The following is a 22,045-nucleotide window of genomic DNA, read 5'->3' as shown; positions in this document are numbered from 1 at the left end:
TTATCATATAAAGTCTTCAACAAATCAAATCTCATAATTTGAGAATCCAGAATAGAGATTAAGGCATACCTTCTTGAGAGTGCATCAGCAACAATATTCGTTTTTCCAGCCTTGTATTTTGACACAAATGAGAAGGATTACAGAAATTCTACCCATTTAGCATGTCGGTTGTTCAACATGTGCTGGTTGTTTATGAACTTCAGTGCCTCATGATCAGAATGTAAAACGAACTGACCTGGCCTTAGATAATGCTCCGAATGAGTCAAAGCTCTCACAATAGCATAAAACTCCTTATCATAGGTTTAGTAGTTTTTCTGTGCCCCTGTAAGTTTCTCACTGAAATAAACAATGGGATGTTGTCCTTGGATAAGAACAACTCCTATACCAATTCCACTAGCATCACACTCAACTTCAAACACTTGATTAAAATCTGGAAGTGCTAAAATAGGTGCTTCGCATAGCTTCTGTTTCACCACTTCAAATGCCTTTTGGGCAGCACTGCTCCATTTGAACTTTTCCTTCTTCAAGCATTGTGTTATTGGCGCCACGACAGTGCTGAAATTTTTCACAAAGCGTCTATAGAATGATGCAAGTCCATGAAAGCTTCTTACATCAGATTGGGTTGCCAGAACTGGCCAACTCCTTATAGCTTCAACTTTGGATTCATCAACTGAAATCCCCTTTTCTGAAACGATAAAACCAAGAAACACAATGCTAAAAGTAAAAAACTCACACTTCTCTGGTTTAGCATATAGCCGGTTTCTCCTTGACACCTTAAAAACTTCCCTGAGATGTTCAGCATGTTCGGCTTCATTCTTGCTATAGATAAGAATATCATCAAAATATACCATAACAAACTTTCCAATTAAGTCTCGCAGGACCTGATTCATAAGTCTCATGAAAGTGCTGGCTGCATTTGGTAATCCATATGGCATGACTAGCCATTCAAACAAGTCATTTTTTGTCTTGAATGCAGTCTTCCATTCATCACCTTCCTTCATTCTGATTTGGTGATAACGAAACTTGAGCCATTCAGCTCATCTAGCATGTCATCCAACTTGGGTATAGGATAACGAAACTTGATGGTTATCTTGTTAATAGCTCGGCTGTCTACACACATCCTCATCGAACCATCTTTCTTTAGTACAAGCAGAGCTGGTACAGAACATGGACTCATGCTCTCTCTGACATACCCTCGATCAATCAGCTCTTGCACTTGTTTCTGCAACTCCTTAGCCTCTTCTAGATTGCATCTATACGCTGGACGATTTGGCAAAAGGTGCACCAGGTAGTAAATCAATTTGATGCTCAATACCTCTGTTTGGAGGTAGTCCGGGTGGTAAATCTTTAGGAAAAACATCACTGAACTCATTCATCAATTTCAGCATTAATGGATGAGAAATCACTTCAGCTCCGCCATTCTTTTCAACCACCAGCAAAGCAAAGACCTCCTTGCCCTTACCCATCTTCTTCATGATTTTGGTTTCACCCAAAAACATGTTCTCCTTGCATTTCTCTGCTGCAGACTTAGCACACGTAGTAGGTGATAATGGTGCCAATGTAATGTGTTTCTTATCCTTATGAAAAGAATAAGTGTTCTTGTGATGCACCCGAAAAGGTTGCACACCCAAGCAGAGGTATCAAGTAGTAATCCGGCAAAGCCGGGATCGATCCAAGGATAGGAAGGTAATTTGGATGTCGAAGGGTCTTTTCCCCCAGTCTAGATATCAAATTCCAATTTAGACTAAAAAGAAAACGAAACAAAGATTAATGGGGTTTTAGATTGAATGACACAAAACAAGAAAGCAACTAACTAAACAATATAAGTAAAACGGGCGAGAGAGATTGGAAGAAGAGTCGGAGGAACAAGAGTCGGGAGACGGTAAGACTTGATCCGGACAACAAATAAGTGAGAGAAGTGTCGAAGTCCGGGAATCCATAATGATAAACCTATGACTATGTGGATAAAACATCCACTAAGTCCCTAGACATGCTAGGAAAGACGTCCGAAGTGTCCCAGAAGGGGTCAACAACCGAGTCTGAGATCATGTGGAAGGTCGAACTAAACTCTAAGGGTAAGACAATATGCTCGGGGACCAAGTCAAGGTCCGTGGTTTCCTTAGGTAAATAATCCAACAGGCTATCCATTATCTCGCTAACTTCTATGTCGTCGACGTCCTTAAAGGCATCTGGAGCCTCAAAGTTGGTTACAACACCATTCCTTCCTAATATGGCATCTAAGACTGCCTCCTCACAAGTGTCAAAAATTGTAAAGTTCATAATAGATTCATCCCCAAACTTGCTCATAAAGCCCTCATCCTGAACATCAAGGTCTACTATAGTCCTATCGTGGTGAGATGACGAAGGTCGGGAGAGTGAGCAATAAGGGTCACCGGTCAATTCCATCTCAAAAGGTCTATCAGGAGCTTCTTCAACATTTAACTTAAGACTAGAGTTAGGTGTATTACCCTCACCAGCATTCATAGTCTCTTCTTGAGTTTGGGGTGCGCAAACCCCTTCTTCGTCGACGATAGGCTTTGACTCAAGTCTATCAACAATTTTGAGAATCCGTTCTGTGATCTCCGTTATATCTCGATTAAATCTATTTTGGTACTCTAAAATTGCTTGGAGAGTATCTTCAGACATCTCCTCGTAATAAGGCATATGAGTATAACTAGACGAAGACTCTCGCAGAACACGGTTCATGGGACAGTACTCGGTCAAATGGTCTAAGCTCGCACAAATAACACAAACCGGGCTAATGGTCTCCATGGTCCTTTCTTCACTACCTTCATGTAGATACCTAGACTCGACTCTTTGAGTAAAATCATCGAGTCGGAAATTGTCATTCCTAAGCGAACCATTCATATATGCTTGTCGATAGTCACGAAGACTTCGACGTGGTCGATCAATACTAATAGAACTACGGTCCTCATCAAATGACAAATTCATACATGAAGGTGTGGTCATCCCAAATTCTTGTCGATAGTCTCAAAGACTCTTACGGGGTTGATTACCCTCATGCTCATAATCCCTAAAACCATGTTCATGACGAGTCTGACCGACTCCATACATCCGTCGATATTCACCCATGGTCATCCTAGGTCGGTCAGGCTCAACTCGCATATTCCTATCACTAGTCGGACCATTCCTATATAAGTTTGAGTAGTCCTGATCACTTGTAGATGGTCGACTAGTGTTGGAAAGAGTTCGCATAAGGTCATTCTCATCAAATGGCCAACTTGCCATGATCTCACAATATTCAAGGATACTAACACACAATCGCAAAAATGGGAACAAACACTTATAGAACTAAACAATCACACACAAGTAAAAAGGATGAGATAGAATGCGATACTATCGAGTGCTCCTCTCGTTTCGTTCGTCTTTCTTCTTAAGCTTCTCGAATCCTTCCTTTTCCTTCGCCTTTATGTCACCTTTGGCTCTTTTTTTTGTAATGGTACCGAAAAGAAAATGAAATTAAGAAAGTACAAAATAAAATAAAGACGTCTAAGAAGCAAATAACACTAAACTAATGAACAAAACTACTAACGCTATCCAAACTACTAAACCTTTCCCCAGCAGCGGCGCCAAAAACTTGATGCACTCGAAAAGGTTGCACACCCAAGCGGAGGTATCAAGTAGTAACCGGTAAAACCGGAGTCGATCCAAGGGTAAGTTGGTAGTTTGGATAACGAAGGGTCCTATCCCTCGGTTTAGATGTCAAATACTAACTTAGGCTAAAAAGGAAAGGAAATAAGATAAATAGGGGGTTTAGATTGAATGAGTAACAAAACAAGAAAACAAGCAAAACTAACTAAACAATATAAGTAAAACGGGCGAGAGAGATTCGAGAGAAGAGTCGAAGGAAACAAGAGTCGGGAGGCAACAAGAGTCGGAAGACAAATAAGTGAGCGAGGTGTCGAAGCCCGGGACTCCATAATGATAAACCTACAACTATGTATGGTCCGATTTAACGTTTCAAAGTATAATCGATGTTCGACTCCTAAGGTGATGTCTATAAGCACTACGTATATCCGGAGATCATACTTAGTCAAACAAACATCTAAATCGGTTAATCCCGAGTCATCGAAAGTGTCGTCTGGTCGCCTAACAATGTGAAGTGCATGACAAGACACATGAAATTATGACTTAGACTGCGATCGATATCGAATACTTCGTTTCGTCTATTAACTATGCGAAGTGCTTGACAAGACACATGAAAATACGATCAAAACGATAATCGAAATAAATGAACATCAATTTATAATCAAAACATCAAATCATATTAAACATAATCACGAATTCATCACATTTCATCTCATATAATCGACACACTAAAGTTAGCTAAACATGGTGATTGAATAAGAAATGGAAAGAAAATGGTGAGAGAATCCCCCTTTTTCGATGATGGTTCGAGGCTAAGATCGTCGGAAAATATGAGTCTTTAAGGTGCAGCCGATCTCCCCTTAGCAATTTTCAGGGTTCCCCATAGCGACCACCATCATCTTCTCCATTTAGAACACAACCTCCATTAAAGCTAACCCTAGCTTTCTCTCTCTACAATTTTCTACTCAAATAACAAATCAATTCATATGAGAAGCAAGCCAAGATGATGGGGAGTAAACACCCTAAGTTTTCCGGCCAAGAAGATGGCTGGAAAACCTAGAATAATCCGACCAAAGAAAGGGAAGAAGTCCGGTCAAAAAACCATGGTATCCGGCCAAATCCGGGTCCCTAGCTCTGCAGCCGCGTCCTCCATGCCGAGCACGTCCCTGCGGTCGCGTCCTCCATGCCGAGCAAGCTTCCCGTGAAGCGAACAGCAGCTTCGAGCATATGAGAAGCTCCTGTCCCGTGCTTTAATGGTGCTGCTCGACTGCAGCTGCTCGGGCTGCAGCTGCTGTTCCCGTGAGATGTGCAGCCCGAGCTGCTCCTCCTTGCGTGCCAGCCCGTACTTGCTGCTGTACCGGCCTAGGCTTGGTCGGCCTTGAGTGCTGGCCGGCAACAGCTCCTTCCTTCTCTCTTTTATCTCTCTTCCTTCAAGTTTCCAACTTCAAAAACCAAAAACCCTAGAAGAACACCCTAGCCTCTTTTTCTCCCTCTCTCTCTCTTTTCCCAATCTTGAAGATGATGAATAGTGTCTTTGACCCCTTTTCTCTAACTTGAGTCAAACCCTAGACTTAGTCAAAGTTTGACTAAGTCTTTAGACCATTTCACCTTGGACCCTAAAGAGGTGCCTCTAAAATCTCTAATCCTTTTCTTTGTGGGTTTTTGGTTTTTCTTTGGGTTTGACTTTGATTCCCAACTAGAAACAAAGGAGAGTGCCTTCAAGAAAAGACTTTGGCTTCTTTCTTTCATATCTTCTCCGTACGAACTCCGAATTGAATTCGTTTTCACCGTCGGACTCGTCATTGACTCCACTTGTCATATGATTCGCTTGAATCTTTTTCTCTCGTTTTCGGCACATGAAATGATAGTGACAATTCGTTCCTTTTATTCCAAATTACATGTTTGACTCCAAAAATGATTACCTAACAAGAAAAACACATAAAATATTATTGATAACACTCGAAAATGACTAATTAGTCTAAGTTAGGCTTTCCAAATGTGACATTTTCGTGTCACATCACAAGACACATGAAATTATGACTTAGACTACGATCGATATCGAATACTTCATTTCGTCTATTAACTATGCAAAGTGCTTGACAAGACACATGAAAATACGATCAAAACGATAATCGAAATAAATGAACATCAATTTATAATCAAAACATCAAATCATATTAAACATAATCACGAATTCATCACATATAATCGACACACTAAAGTTAGTTAAATATAGTGGTTGAATAAGAAATGGAAAGAAAATGATGAGAGAATTCCCCTTTTTCGATGTAGTTCGAGGCTAAGATCGTCGGAAAAAATGAGTCTTTAAGGTGCAGCCGATCTCCCATTAGCAAATTCTGGGTTCCCCATAGCGACCACCATCATCTTCTCTATTTATCACAAACCTCCATTAAAGCTAAACCCTAGCTTTCTCTCTCTAGCAATTTCTAACCCAAAATCAAATCAAACCACATGAGAAGCTAGCCAAGGATGAGGGGAGCAAAAGCCCTAAGGTTTCCGGCCATGAAAGTGGCCGGAACACCATGAAAAATCCGGCCAAAATCATGGAGTTCCCGGCCAAAATAGCTAATCCGAGCCGCAGCCGCACATCCCATGCAAGGTCCGAGCTGCAGGTCGCGTCTCCCGTGCACAGCAAATGCCGTTCCGAGCTGCCCGTGTAGCTACATCCGTGAAACCGAGAAGCTGCTGCTGCCCGGACAGTTGCTGTTCCGGCCGTGCTGTTGTAGCCTCCCGTGCACGCAACTTGCTGCTGTCCGTCCCGTGCTCAAGCAGTCCTGAGCAGCCCGAGCTGCTGTTCTAGGCAAGCTTTGGTCGGCCCCCTTCACCTTCTTCTGTCTTTGCCTCTCCTCAAGCTCTCTTTCTAGCTCTCAAGAACACCAAACCCTAGCTTCCTTGCCTCCTTTTCTCTCTTTAATTTTGTTCCTTGCTTGATGAATGATGAAGAAGATGATGAATAGTAGATAACTTGATTAAAACCCTAGACTTAGTCAACTTGAGTAAGTCTTTAGACTACTTTGACTTGGACCTAAATTTGGGTGCTCATAAAATCTCTACACCTTCCTTCTTCTTTGGGTATTCTTGAACTTGGGCTTAGATGTTGGGCTTGGAATTAGAGACCAAGGGAGGGCCTTCATCTAGTCTCTAGAATTTGAACCAAAGGGGGGTGCCTTCAAGAAAAGACCTTGACTTCTATCTATCATAACTTCCCCGTCCGAACTCGGAATCGACTTCCGTTTTCACCGTCGGACTCGTCATTGCCTCCACTTGTAATTTGATTTGTTTGAAGTCATTTTCTCTCGTTTTGGGCACATGAAATGATAGTGATAATTCGCTCATTTTATTCCGAATCACACGCTTAACTCCAAAATAAGTACCTAACATGAAAAACACATAAAATATTATTGATAACACTCGAAAAGAACTAATTAGTCTAAGTTAGGCTCTCCAAATGTGACATTTTGTGTCACATCATCTTGTACCCGTCATGGACAGCTCTTCTATCAAACTCCCAAGGTCTGCCAAGCAATAGATGTCAAGCATCCATTAGAATAACATCACAGACCACCTCATCATGGTAGTTCTTCCCAATAGAAAAGGAAAATACAACCTGTTTAGAAACCTGCAACTTGTTCCCATCAGTCAACCACTTCAACTTGTACGGGGGTTGATGATTTGTAGTTGGCAAACTCAGCTTCTCCACAAGTGTACTTGATGCGACATTGGTACAACTCCCACTGTCAATAATCACACTGCATACTCTTCCCTTAATTGTACAACGAGTTGAGAAAATGGTTTCTCGTTGTTCTTCTTCTTTAGTCGGGATAGAGTGTAAAACCCTTCGTATTACAAATAATTCTCCATGATCAGGTCGTTCGACGATCTCATCATCTTCTTCGCGAACTTTCTGATCAACAACTTCCAAATCGTGAGAATTTTGTTTTAGTTCTTCTTCAATCTCCTCAATGTCTTGAATTGTCATAACTCTTCGATTTGGACATTCAGCCTGGAAATGTCCAAATCCTTGACACTTAAAGCACTTCTTCTTCAAATTCAAGTTCATAGATTTTGCTAAATTCTGAATTTCTGGCTTTTTGTTGCTGCTACTAACATCACTTTTCACAACTCCTTTTGGAATCAAAAAAGAAACTGGACTGTAGGGTCTGTTATATGGCTTCTTGCTTGTTTTGATCTGCTTCTCCACCTTGATAGCAAGCTTCTTTATGTCATTAAGAGTCCAGAAAGGTTGTAGCTCCACCTTGTTTGAAATCTCATCATTCAAACCATGTACAAAGCGTACAATAGTCATCTCTTGTGGTTCCTAAGCCTCACACCGTAATTGCAGAAGATCAAACTCCTTTGTATATTCTTCTACAGTCCTCTTCTCTTGCTGCAAATGTGTAAGCTTTAGGTACAAATCTTGCTTGTAATCATCGGGTAAAAATCTCCTCTTCATAAGTCGTGAATACTGATACCACTGGATGCGTTTCGCCAGAAGCATGAATACTGAGTGAAGGTACAATCGTAACAAGTAATTAGGAAGATCCGGATCACCACACTTTGATAAAGTTGCCACCACAAAGTGATAAAGAAACCGGTTGAGCTAACACCAATGATAAAGACGCTCGAAACCCACCACCAATGGCTCTTCCACTAAGTATCCGGTCACAAGAGTTGTCCACTAACAAACGTGTCTTTGAGGCATTTAGCCAAACACCTCATGTGCTATGTTGGTTTAATTCCTGAAGATATTAGTTGAATTAAGCTAAACTAGAGAATTAACTAATTAGATTTGAGATTTTTGATGTAATCAGGGATTTGATGAAACATTTGTGTTTCTTTCACATTCGCTTTTGAAGGATCCATCACTAAGCTTCTGTAATGATTTAGTTAAACCTTTGGCATACATTCCTCTAAGAAGTTTGATCAAACCTTTACACGAACCCAACTATCCTCTCGACTTAAAGAAATTTAGGTGTTCAACCTAACTATCCTCTGGATTTTGATGCTAAAAACGGGTAAAGTAGAGATGTGATGAAATCTAAGAGGTGTTCATACCCCACTATTCTCTGCAATGATTTACTTCAAATTTTACCTATATTTCTGAAACTATTCTTATATTTTGTAATCTTCAATGTTATGGATTGGGGAAGAAGATCGGAAGAAGAAGAGGATCTGAAGGAGTACACAGAAAAAAAAATAAACCTAGAATAAATTTGGGTTTCTTGAGAGGGAAAGTGATTTCTAATTGGAAAGGGTATATTAGGAACCAGACAATTAGAATATAATAAATATCAAAATTATTTTAAACTTAACCTATTATTACCCATAATATTTTGATAACTTGTACTTAGTATGAAAGATCTAGGTGTTTTTAGGTATTATGATAATATTTCAAACCCAAATAACCATTTTCCCTAAGTGTAAATATATATCTTTTAGAGTTCAAGTTACTTTAGTGAAGGCAATTAGGGTGCTTATTCAATTAACTATGTATATATTTGTCATTTGGTGAATGTAACAAGTCTTTAAGTCATAGTTGACATAAACTCTAAAACTCTAGAGGTCACAGGTTTGATTCTCAGAGGAGGTGTATTCCGTGGTTTATTGAACTTGGGTTAAGGTACAAATAGTGTTGTTGGGCTTTAAGCCATAATTTAGTTGGGGTATAGACTCGTTCCTGTTAGAATTTGAATCAGGCGGTTATCGTGTTTATCACATCTTTGATGTATCAATGTCATTTTAATGACTATCGTAGATTGTAGTCAAATTCTAAAAAAGAAAAACAAGTCTTTTAAAATCTCACAAAGAAAAAAAGAATTGGTTCCCTAAATTAAAATTTTTGTTTCTCACCAATATTCATTTTCTCCCTTTTCTCGAAAAATTGACTTGTGAGTGGAGAGAGAGTTAGTCATTTGTTTTCTCTCCCCTGTGTTCGGGCTCCCTTACTAGCTATGTTCAATTTTTTGAGGAAAACTGGGTTTTCTGTGGTTTCCTCTATGATAGGGGAAACCAAAGCGGATCCAATTCCCTTCGAAAATGAAGGGGATGGTTGACATATATGGATCCGTAAGTCCCTCTATCTCTTTTACTTTCTCTCTCCTAAATGAAACCAAAGCGAATTTAGTTCAATTCGAGAACTAAGGGGATGGATAACAAATTGTTAGGAAAAATAACCTAATTAACTTGTTCAGGAATATGAAGATAAACGATGCGAAAGTAAAAGTAGAGACACCAAGATTATTTAACGTGGCAAAAAACCCCTCCAAACTAGAAGGTAAAAAACCACAGGACCTAGTCCAGAAATCTTCCACTAAAATTAAATAATGGGTTACACAACTCTTCACCAAACCTATGGTAGATAAACTGAACAAAGAAACCAAGAAATAAAAATCTCTTACTCCTTAGGATTTGAACAAATCCTAGATTACTAAAGGTTGAAGAAGATAACCACAAACTAAATTGCTTCACAAGATTAATAATCTTCTTTTCTTCAAACCAATATTCTGCTCTTTCAATCTCTCTTGAAAGAACCACTTCAGAAATCTCTCTTTCTCTGACTTCTCTTTGTTTTGGAAGTTGTTGTCATCTCTCTTATCTCTCTCTAACCTGAGAAGACATATCTGAGAGGATTCTCTTGTAACTCTCCCAACTGGGAGGATACTCTCTAACCTGAAAGTATGAATAATTTCTTCCCTTTCATTCCCTATTTATAATGATAAATAAGGAGGTATTCTACTAAAAATAGGATTCCTTTTTAGGCTAGAAATAGAAACTTCTATTTCTCCTTAAATAAAGAATAAGGGAAATCCTATTCTAACTAGGAATCCTTTTTATATAAGGAGGGACCCCAACAAACTCCCCCTCCCAACTTATGAAAAGGACCCACCATTCCAAAGCCAAAAATACTACTATATAGCTCATGTTTGCCTTTGGACAATGGTTTTGTCATCATATCTGAAGTACTGTCTTCTATATGGATTTTTTTATCTTCAACACCTTTTTTTCTTCAATAACGTTTTGAATCCACTAATATCTCACATTTCATCTGTATTCAACTCCCATTCATGAATTCACCTGAATTATGTGTAAAGTACACTACTGTTTCCCTTCCATATTTCTGAACGTTAAATCTAGCCTTAGCTCTGATACCACTTGTTAGAAAAAATAACCTAATTAACTTGTTCAGGAATATGAAGATAAACGATGCGAAAGTAAAAGTAGAGACACCAAGATTATTTAACGTGGCAAAAAACCCCTCCAAACTAGAAGGTAAAAAACCACGGGACCTAGTCCAGAAATCTTCCACTATAATTAAATAATGGGTTACACAACTCTTCACCAAACCTATGGTGGATAAACTGAACGAAGAAACAAAGAAATAAAAATCTCTTACTCCTTAGGATTTGAACAAATCCTAGATTACTAAAGGTTGAAGAAGATAACCACAAACTAAATTGCTTCACAAGATTAATAATCTTCTTTTCTTCAAACTAATATTCTGCTCTTTCAATCTCTCTTGAAAGAACCACTTCAGAAATCTCTCTTTCTCTGACTTCTCTTTGTTCTGGAAGTTGTTGTCATCTCTCTTATCTCTCTCTAACCTGAGAAGATATATCTGAGAGGATTCTCTTGTAACTCTCCCAACTGGGAGCTCCCAACTGGGAGGATACTCTCTAACCTGAAAGTATGAATAATTTCTTCCCTTTCATTCCCTATTTATAATGATAAATAAGGAGGTATTCTACTAGAAATAGGATTCCTTTTTAGGCTAGAAATAGAAACTTCTATTTCTCCTTAAATAAGGAATAAGGGAAATCCTATTCTAACTAGGAATCCTTTTTATATAAGGAGGGACCCCAACCCAAATGTGGATCCCTAGCTGCTCTATCTCTTTATCTTTTCGTTTATACGAGACAAAGAAAGAGATCTTTCCCTATTTATGCTCTATTTCTCTCTTCGTTTATACGAGACAAAAGAAGAGATCTTTCCCTATTTATGCTCTATTTCTCTCTTCGTTTATACGAGACAAAGAAAGAGATCTTTCCCTATTTATGCTCTATTTCTCTCTTCGTTTATACGAGACAAAAGAAGAGATCTTTCCCTATTTACACTAGGGAAGAGAGAAACGAGACGAGGGAGTGGTATCCCTCTACTACTATTTGTCACAAGTGGGAGAGACTGGCCGCCTCTTTTTTTAAAAGTCAAGAAAAACTTGAATACTAAGAGGACCATTTTTCTCTTAACAAAAAAAAAAGAGGACCATTTTTCTATTCGTTAAAAAATAAGTCATATTGTACTTTTTTTTTATATATTTTTTTTTATTAGAAAAGTCATATTGTACTTAGTTTCAAACCAACATATTTTTTTCTCAACCCAGTGCATGGGAAATTAATACAACCACACACTATTTTTCAAATTAAATATAGTTTGGTAACTGAAGAAAGAAAGTAAACAAAAACTTCTGAAGATCTCCATTTGATTCTAAAAATTTTACTATTTTTGCGATTTTATCTTTTGACCTAGTTTTTAGATGGCCGCTGCTATTTACAGAGCTACTTTGACTCTTTACAGAGCTCAAAAGTGGAATTTTTCTATTTTCTCTGTAAATAAAGTTTATGCTATTTACAGAGCACAGAGGGGCTAAAATCAAATTTTGATAAAGATCAAACTGAAAAAAGATTATATGTTATTTACATTCTAAGTGAAGTAATAACTTTAGAGGTAAGATAAACGAATTTGTGGTGAGTATTCCAAAAGAGAACTCAGATTTCTAGGTCAACATTTTTTTCCTCACTTTTATAAACGACCCAAATTTGCGGTAAAATAATGCTTAAAATGATGAACACTTTCGATGTTGTTTTTTATCAAACAATTTTCGGTGAAAAACAACAAAAACTATAAGCAAAATATGGCAACAAAAAAATAGATGGATTTTCGGCAAGAACCACCGAATTTAAGCCGAAATTTTTCGACAAGAACCAACAAATAATATGGCAACAAAATATCATCTTCTATGACAAGATTTCTTTGAAAACTACCTAAAGAGCTAAAGAGAAATCTACTTCCATGAGTATATATGATTCAAGATAAATCTATAACAGAATTTCTTCCATGAAACCATAATACATCATGATGAAAGTTGAATGGCTTTAAGAATTTTTTGGAGGGAACAGATCAAGGGTTTTAGATGGAGGGAAGGACCTATCTGTAAAATAGGGGTCTAATTCTAAATACCTAAGTGATAAAGTTAAACTATTTGTAAATAGTAAAAAGTGTATCTACAAATAGTCAGCTCTCTAAATAGCTCTTGATAGGCCTGTAAATAGCAGTTTGGTGGTCAAGAAGCTTCATTAATGGAGAAGCTTCTTGACCACCAACAATGAAGAAGATACATTAATGGAGGAGCTTGGTGGTCAAGAAGCTTCACTAATAGAAGAGGTTGATATTGAAGAACTCAACCGCAACTATTCGTTGGACTCATATAACAACATTTTAGTGAAGACATAACTTTAGAGGTAAGATAAACTAATTTATGGTGATTATTCCAAAAAAGAATTCAGATTTCTAGTTCAACATTTTTTCCTCACTTTTATGATTGACTCAAATTTTCGGTCAAATAACGCTTAAAACAATGAATACTTTCAGCGACATTACTTATCAAACAATTTTTGATGAAAAATAATAAAAACTATAAGCGAAATATCACAGTAGAAAAAGATGGATTTTCGGCATGAACCACCGACTTTAAACTGAAAATTTTCGGGAAGAACCAACAAAATACCATCTTCTTATGTGACAAGATTTCTTTGAGAATTACCTAAAGAGCTCAAGAGAAATCTACTTCCACGAGTATATATGTTTCAATACGAATCTATAACAAGTTTTCTTTGAAATCTAGCTAAAGAAGTCATGAAATCCTATACATCAAGATAAAATTTGACAGAATGGCTTTAAGAATTTTGGAGGCAAGAGATCAGAAGTTTTAGATGGAGGGTACGACCTATCTGCAAATAGGGGTCTAATTCTAAATACTTAATAATGAAGTCAAACTATTGTAAATAACAAGAAATGTATCTATGTATAGTCAGCTCTCTAAATGGCTCTGGTAGCTCTGCAAATAGCAGTGGCCTTTTAAATAGATAAATTATTCAAAGTTATTATTGATATGAGGTTGATATTGAGTGATTTATTACAGGAATCAGCTCTCTCAAATATAAAATTTAAGTAATCTCATACTCAATCCAAGAGTATGCTTATTTTGCCGGACACACCATTCTCCAAGAAAATGCATCTACAGAGATGTCTGAGGTCAAATGATATCAACTATCTCCTTTCTAGGGCGCTTTCCATTTTGTGTAACGAGTTCGCTATATCAAATAGCCATTTACCTTTAAGCAAAAAAAGTCAGAATCAGACTATATAGACAAGTCACACTCGGGACAAGATATACTCAAGCAACAGAAGAAGACGGACTTAAGTAAATGCTCCAAAAAGAACTTTGAAACTCAAGTTCAGTGTCTACCTTTCGCAAAAAGTCTGGAAACTCAAGTTCATGGGTGCACTTGTAAACAATAACAAGTTTGTCAAACTTTAGGCTTTATGTTGATGAGTGTCTGGTTATGACCAACTTTAGCCCCTTCATTTATTAGTTTAACTTAGGCGATTATCGTGCTTATCAGATCTTGATGAGTGCCTAGTAAGGAGAAACGTAGATCTTAGTCTACTTATAAAAAAAATAACTAATAAACTGCAGATATTTGGGTCATAACAAGGATTTTACCGGTTTAATCTCGACCACAAGTTCATCATAAATCTAACTTCCGACACCTTCATCTATCTATATCTATATCTATATCTATATCTATATAAATAGTACCACAATAAGAAGATAAGAAATAACAAGTTTTACAGAGTTCACCAATTTCAGAATATAAGGCAAAATTAACTACTTTGCCAAAATGATCCTCATGAATTGCCTTGACCTAATGAAAGCACTGAGCCTTGACATACTAATCATTCCAAGTCAATTTTATATCAAATTATGGCAGTAACAACAAGTGATTATTACTTAGTTGAACCATGAGTGCATGTATCATACAAAATGAAGAAGTTCCCAAGTTTTACAGCAAACATCTATTGAACTGATTTGATAGTCTGAAACTTTACAAGCACAACAGTAATTACTTGGCACAATGTGGTAACTACCATCAAGTATCAACCGACAGAATATAGTCTATTTCCAGAGCGAGCCAATGATTCCGAGATCTAGCCACCTGGGCTCGCCATATCCTCCATCAGTCTTACTACATAGTTACCACCAAAGAAGGAACCCACTCCCAGGCAATCAACCAATAATTCAGTTACTTCCATATCATCAAAAGACATTTCCTATCCTAAATAAGACAACTTTGACCTAAACACCAAAATAAATAAATTCTAAACAGGATTTAGTATTTGAAAAGTCTGATTGGGTACAGGTAGTTGATACACTTAGTGTTGTCGTCTGCGTTTTAGTGTGGAGATATTAAGTTGGCCTCGATGAGCATCTTGAACATGCGAGAAGGAAACATCTGGAACAAATACTTCATTGTCTGATGAGCTCCGGAAGCTTTTTGGCCAGAAGAGACCAGAGGCGGTGGGTGGAGATGGGACCTCCGGTACCATCCATGGGGTCTCTGGAACTTTACCCATGCAGTTGTTTATATCTCGGTCCTCATCAAGGGCTTCTAGAGTTGGAGAGAATCCGGAATCTCCAGTCTTACCGCTATCAGTCTGTCAGGTTTTTCCTCAGATTAGACATTATGTAACAACAAAGATACAAAGTTTTTACTTGTCGTAAGATCTCGAATAGAGCAACATAAGTTTGTTCCTTCAGCTTATTAATTTGGGAAAAATTCGAAGAAAGGTTCTGCTAGAAAATAGGGGAGAGACATAACACATGTAAATGACTGATGTAAGTTATCTAAATACAAGAAACTCCACACATGAGAAGTTGATATTTGGCTCGGAATTTTTGGTTCAGGCACTCACCTGTAAGAGGAATCTTCTAGAGTAATGAAGTACTCTAATGGCTAACTGAGGAGACACAGAACATGTACATGACTGATGTAGTGATGTAAGTACTTTAAATACGACAAACTTACACGAAATAGAGAAGTTGAGATTTGCCTTGAGAATTTTTCAACTTAAGGCACTCATTTGTGACATGAATCTTCTAGAATAATGGTTAATACTTAATAAGCTAACTAATTCTCTCAGTAGCCTATTAAAAAATGAATAGCTGAAACACCGAAGTATATACATCAACTTTCTGTGTCTGATGGGGATATTAGAAAAACATAACAGTAAAACATACCTTGGAAGATCCATTCTCCATGAACCCATAACTATGGTTGAAATCGGTTAGTCCGAAGAACTCATCCATAGGCCATTCAGGTATACTTCCGCTTGTAGCACCTCCAGAAAATGACATCTTACTTGCATGTGAACTTCCAACTCCACCAAGTTGATGGGATAGCACTTCACTCCTTGCTCCATTCCATGATATAGAAGTACTTGTTTTTGCTGACTGGGACTTCCTTTCTACAGCTTTTCTGACAGAGTCAGATTTCTCTCCAGTAGATGATCCAACTGGTTCTGCGGGTTGAAGTTCTACTTTTACCCCAGTCAGGAGAAATCTCCGGTGACTAGACACATATGAATTTGCACTGTGTATGGAAACATCACATTTCCTGCAGAGTAAAGCACGGTCCTCTAAACAGAAGAAATAGCCAATTGCTTCCTATAGAAAGAAAGAAAGAAGATTCAGAATTTAAATTAGTGAATAAAATAGGGGAAACAGAAACCATACGAAGAAATTAAGTGACAATTGATTCTCACACATGTAAAATTGTAAATTACTACCTCTACGTTATGCATATAAACAAGAGAAATGCTTCTTACCCTGAAATCTTAGTCAGACTTCGACTCAGAATATGATGTGTCATCTTCTTCTTTTTTGAAAATTTGAATGAATATATTAAAAGAGGAAAAAAGATATATACAGAAAGGTTGGTCAATCGGGATGAGATGTCATCTTCTTGACTACATACTCACATCAACTGTTTTTCTTTAACTCAATAATGATCTAAAATAAAGGTGCAAACTATGCCAACATCGCATTCAGTAAGACTTTTGAGTAAATTATGAAGTGTTTGTAGCACTGAAGCAATGAAACTTTCCGGTCTCTTTGAATGTTATCAACCAATTAAAGTAAATAGCATGTCACTTAATTTACAAGAAAAACATCTAGGATGTTGAGTATGAACATCGAGAGCTACTACAAACCATCAACATGACTAACCAGAATCAGCAAATCTTTTCTCTTTGAGAAAGAAAGGATATGTACTGACTGAAAGAACGTCCAGATATGGAAGCAGAAGGGGGAAATCTTGAGAAATGCACAACATCTCAAGGGTTGACTACACCAAAAGAAGCAACGTGAAACAAAAGTGTAAACATATCAAATCAAAATTTAGTATGTTCAAACTATTTTGAAAGTTCGCGTAATGGGAATCAATATTGAAAAGCCAAGATAGAACCGAAATGCAAGACAAAAAGAAAAGAAAATGGATAGAATGGAGTCTAAAAAATATCATAAATTGCCAAAGACACCGTCCATTGGTCATGTTGTTTATACTTCCCGGTCATGGTTCACAAAGAAACCACTTCATACTGTAACTTAGCCCAACTTAATAGAAACTTTTTCCTCTTGCAACCACGTCGGGCCAACATAAGGATAACCAAAGGCTGTCTTCAGTGAGAATAATCTGGTCAACAAGTACATATCCTAACATTCTGAGATTGTAAAAATCCATGAGTTAATGAGATTTAAATGGTGTTGTTATATTTCTTCCAATTGCCAAACTTCAAACCTGATGTGTTATGTGATTGAGGGTGATGGTGTCCAGACTTCCTCTTCAACTACCTGAAAAGACTTCTCCTGGACGTAATGTGAAGAGTACTTGTCACATAGAAGATGCTAGTGCCAAATAACAAGAGAAAGACTTCACACTTACTCACAAACCTACTAAAAACGCAGTTGATACTTCATCCACCAAGTACTAACAAGAAATCCTAACTTGACTTCACAGAAATAAGCTCAACCTTTCTTAATAAATCACCGGAATTAGTTCTCGTGAACTATAGAAACTTCAGCCAAAACTTAGAAGGACTCGGAGTACATTATCTACACAAGTTTTTCTTCCAATCCAACACCATCGGAAAAAATACAAGCCGCCCATTTGCCATTATATTGTACTTAACCATTATCCATCGGAATTACTAGCTTATCTGTCATGTCTGTCACTGAACCAATCCAACCAACTAGAAGAAAATACTCACCAAAGAAAACAATAGCTCAGAGCTAATTAGCCAGTACCAAGTACTAACTCCAATAATTTCTTTTCCGTCTTACCATGTATCACAAAAAAAAAAACCCATCACAGACATTTATTTCTAAAATAGCCAGATTCGACGAACCTACAGTTGAGAAGGTTCGAAGAATATATAGTTGTAGAGAAACTCCATCTTAAATATGTAATATTTGGATCACCATGGATGGGATAAATAAGTTTAGATCATCTGTTAATACCATCTTTCTAGGGAAATCAAGATGCAAAAGGTTAAAGTGTACCAACTTCTGAATAAAAAAACATAATTGGTTCTGAGAGAAGACAAAGAAGTCCACCTTAATCAAGAGTCACCAATAATCTAACTGGGTACGTACCAACAACAGATAATTGCAAATCAAGAAACAGATAAAACCAAAGTTACATTTTCCACCTGAAATCAAACTAAAACTAGAAGCAAACGAAACCTGGAATTACCCTAAAACAATCTATGAATCTAAAATCCCCAAGAACAAACAATAAAACATAAATGAACAGGAAAAAGGGAAGAAATTCTCAAATTTACCTGACATATATCGCATTTAGGCATCTTAGATGAAGAACTAGATAGAGGAACCCTCTGATGCTTATTAGCAAGCTTATTCGCAGCATGAACCTTAACATCACAAGCCCAACACAGAGCTGCTTCATCTGCGCAACACAAAACATTCGCCTCGGCTATCTCACAAGAATTACACTGGATCTTCATTCTTCCTCTATCTCTCTCGCTCTCTACCTATTCTCTCTACCTACCTACCTCTCTCTAGGGTTTTTAGTTTTCTCGAAGATAACTGAGGAAGAAAATATCAGAATTTCCCACTAGAAGAATCTAGACAATAGACAGACAGGGTTATTAATCTGACTAGAGTAATTCATCACATTTTTATGTATGTAGTCCAATTGTTGTTGAGGGATTGGGCCATTGGTCCAAAAAGGGGACCAAAATGAAATCCCACCCAAAATTGCCTAAAAATGAAAGGGAGGTCCAATGTGTCAGTTTGGGGTTCAAAATTACGTAAAGGGCCCTTAGAAAATAAAGTATTTACCGTTCATGCCATCGAAAATTACAAAATTGCCATTGAAAATTACAAAATTGCCATCGAAATTTCTCGGGAAACGATTTTTTTTCTGAAAAATAATCTGACAACCCGTCCATCAGAATGTGTACTGTTCAGAAATTTACGGAACTGCCACCGAAAAATTCCCAGGAAACGAAACTTTTTTTGGGAAATTATTTTATTTACTGGAAATTTTTTTCTGTACTAGACAATTTTGCTGGGCGGGAATTTGAAATTTCGTAAAAAAATTTGAAAATTTGGGCGGGAATTTGAAATTTCGTTTGAAAATTTCAAAACTTCGAAAAAAATATTTTGTGACCGGGAAATTATTTTATTTACTGGAAATTTTTTTCTGTACTAGACACTTTTGCTGGGCGGTAATTTAAAATTTTCAAAAAAATTTGAAAATTTGGCCAGGAATTTGAAATTTCTTTGGAAAATTTCAAAATTTCAAAAAAAATTCAAAATTTTCAAAATTTCGAAAAAAAAGATTTCGTTTGAAAATTTCAAAAAAATTTGAAAATTGGAATTTTTTGTGTACGGGAAATTATTTTATTTACCGGGAAGAGATTTTGCTTGGCGGGAATTTGAAATTTCGTTTGAAACTTTGAATTTTTCGTGTACTGGTAAATTATTTTATTTACCAGACATTTTTTTTTTCAGGAAAACGTCAGCATGTCCCGTCCAAGGGCAAGAGGGGAATAAAAAAAAACTGACATTTGGACCTGCAACTAATTTTTGGGCAAGAGTGGATTTTTTTTTTTGTTTACCCCCTAGATTTTGGACTGTTGACTCAAAAATCCATTGTTGTTTTGGCATGACCGTAAATAACGCCTAGGTTCATTTCGTGATATTTTTTGTTTAAATTGTATCCCTACTAAGAGCACCTCCGATCTGGCTTGTCTGGACTCTGGGCTCTCATATTTGGGACTCCCAGCTCTTTGGTGCTACAACCCATGAGTCCAACCCAACTAGAAGAATCTAGACAGACAGGGTTTCTAATCTGACAAAAGTAATTCATCACATTTTTGTGTAGTTAAATTGTTGTGACGGAATTACAAGGACATGGCCGTAAATAACGTGTATGTTCATTTCGTGATATTTTTGTGTAAATTGCACCCCTACTTAAAGCAATTTCAATGTGGCTCCCCAATTCAAATTTGGAAGCTCCGTCCCAACCTTTTGGTGTTCCGAACCGAGAACCGAAACTTCGGCTTCTAGTGGAACTGGGGGGCTCCCAACCCCAAATGTGATTGTTGGAGAGTTCCCTAATGTTTTTTGTTTTTTCAAACTATATTTTTTTTTCAATTTTTTCTTTAATTCTTTTTAATTTTTTTATCTTATTAAATTTCTCTATCTCTCTCATACTATCAAATTTTAATTTTATATTTGAAATTAATAACTTATAGTTGAAAATTGAAATCAAACGTCCGCACACGTACATCTAGGGGTAGAGAAAAGGCCCGTGAATCCGGATCCGCCAACAAACTGCCCAAACCCAATGTGTTCGTGGGTGAACGGTGTTCGATACAAACACTACCCGTCCAGACCACCAACTTTAGTCGGAAGGACACTGACAAAAGGCTCTAACTGGCCTTCTGTCCGGGTACGACAGATATGCCCGACCGATTATATTTTCGACTTACTTAGACATTTTAATCATATATAGATAGCAATAATCAATTAATATAGTTATCATTTCGGCTATACACTTACATGTATGTGCATGGAAAGATTACGTTTCTTATTTATAAAGTTTTGTATCTCTTTCATCTCAAAGAGTTTACAATGTGAGATTATGTTATTGTTACAAAATAAATTTTGGTCTCCACATTTTAATCCCACATCACTAGTGATAAAAAAAGTGGTAGGTGGTTCTTATAAGGGTTATTTCCCTAATGGCCCCCTACTTTGTGACCAGCTTCCCGCCTGGCCCCCTACTTTACAAGAAATACCCATATGGCCCCCTAATTCCGTTAACTTTAACTTTCCGTCACTCTCTCTCCTCCATCTCTTTTTCTCTCTCTGCCATGTCACGCCACATCATCTGTTACGCCACTTCATCACCTTCTCCGGCAAGGTCGCCGGCCGGCCAAATTTCCGGCCGGCGACCTTCAAACTAAAAATTTTTTTTTTTTTTTTTTCTTTCTCTCCTCTCTCTCTCTCTAAGAACTCCGGCGAAGGAACCCTTCGCCGGAGTTCTTAGAGAGAGAGAGAGAGAGGAGAGAAAGAAAAAAAAAAAAAATTAGTTTGAAGGTCGCCGGCCGGAAATTTGGCCGGCCGGCGACCTTGCCGGAGAAGGTGATGAAGTGGCGTAACAGATGATGTGGCGTGACATGGCAGAGAGAGAAAAAGAGATGGAGGAGAGAAAGTGACGGAAAGTTAAAGTTAACGGAATTAGGGGGCCATATGGGTATTTCTTGTAAAGTAGGGGGCCAGGCGGGAAGCTGGTCACAAAGTAGGGGGCCATTAGGGAAATAACCCTTCTTATAAAGAGTTGGGGGTATAAAACTCTTGTTTGGGTTACGTTTTAAGGGCATTGGTTGGGCGAAATCTTAATGGGTATCTTTTGTGGGCACTAAAACAAAAAAAAATTAACATCCGCCCGAGTTCGGCCGGTCCGGTACCCCGATTGTTCGACAATTTAAAAAGGGTCGGATTGAAAATGGGCAACCAAAGTTTGTCAACTGCCCGCCCGATTTGTGTGGATGTCCGAACAGACAAATTGAGAATTTATCTGTTCCGTCCGGAACGAAAGAGCAAGTGACCGTGGACTATCCGTATGATTTATTTCACACCCCTACGTACATCACACACATACATAATTTGGATTTGGGAGCCCTTGTTGAAAGTCCGAGTTGGAAAAATTCAGGGGCTCCCAAAATTGGGAGCCCGAGCTCTTACATTGCAGTTGCCCTCAGAGTAACT

The 22,045-nt window shown here is 37.6% G+C and overlaps 1 protein-coding gene across 1 annotated transcript; it reads right to left on the bottom strand.

The window, feature by feature from the left end:
- Window positions 1–14,672: 14,672 nt before the first annotated feature.
- On the bottom strand, window positions 14,673–18,960 carry LZF1 (light-regulated zinc finger protein 1). Its single transcript, XM_086658246.1, has 3 exons — window positions 18,586–18,960; window positions 15,986–16,411; window positions 14,673–15,402 (listed from the first exon to the last, which is right to left on the bottom strand). The coding sequence occupies exons 1-3, from the start codon at window positions 18,766–18,768 to the stop codon at window positions 15,121–15,123; spliced, it is 891 nt and encodes a 296-aa protein (XP_086514372.1). The 5' UTR covers window positions 18,769–18,960; the 3' UTR covers window positions 14,673–15,120.
- Between the last annotated feature and the right edge of the window lie 3,085 nt (window positions 18,961–22,045).

Source organism: Eschscholzia californica, unplaced genomic scaffold (genome assembly GCF_041429995.1).
Source record: "Eschscholzia californica isolate CP2 unplaced genomic scaffold, dmEscCali1.0.p SCAF_2, whole genome shotgun sequence".
Classification (NCBI taxonomy): Eukaryota; Viridiplantae; Streptophyta; class Magnoliopsida; order Ranunculales; family Papaveraceae; genus Eschscholzia; species Eschscholzia californica.
The sequence above is the reverse complement of the archived record's forward strand: the minus strand, read 5'-3'. Positions and strand labels throughout refer to the sequence as shown.

Bases quoted from the DNA above. Each gene is read 5' to 3' on its own strand.
- LZF1 (XM_086658246.1), bottom strand. From the start codon at position 18,768: ATGAAGATCCAGTGTAATTCTTGTGAGATAGCCGAGGCGAATGTTTTG. The intron at 16,412-18,585 runs GTAAATTTGAGA...TTCTTTCTATAG, and splicing joins CTAAATGCGATATATGTCAG to GAAGCAATTGGCTATTTCTT. The intron at 15,403-15,985 runs GTATGTTTTACT...AAAACCTGACAG, and splicing joins TGGAGAATGGATCTTCCAAG to ACTGATAGCGGTAAGACTGG.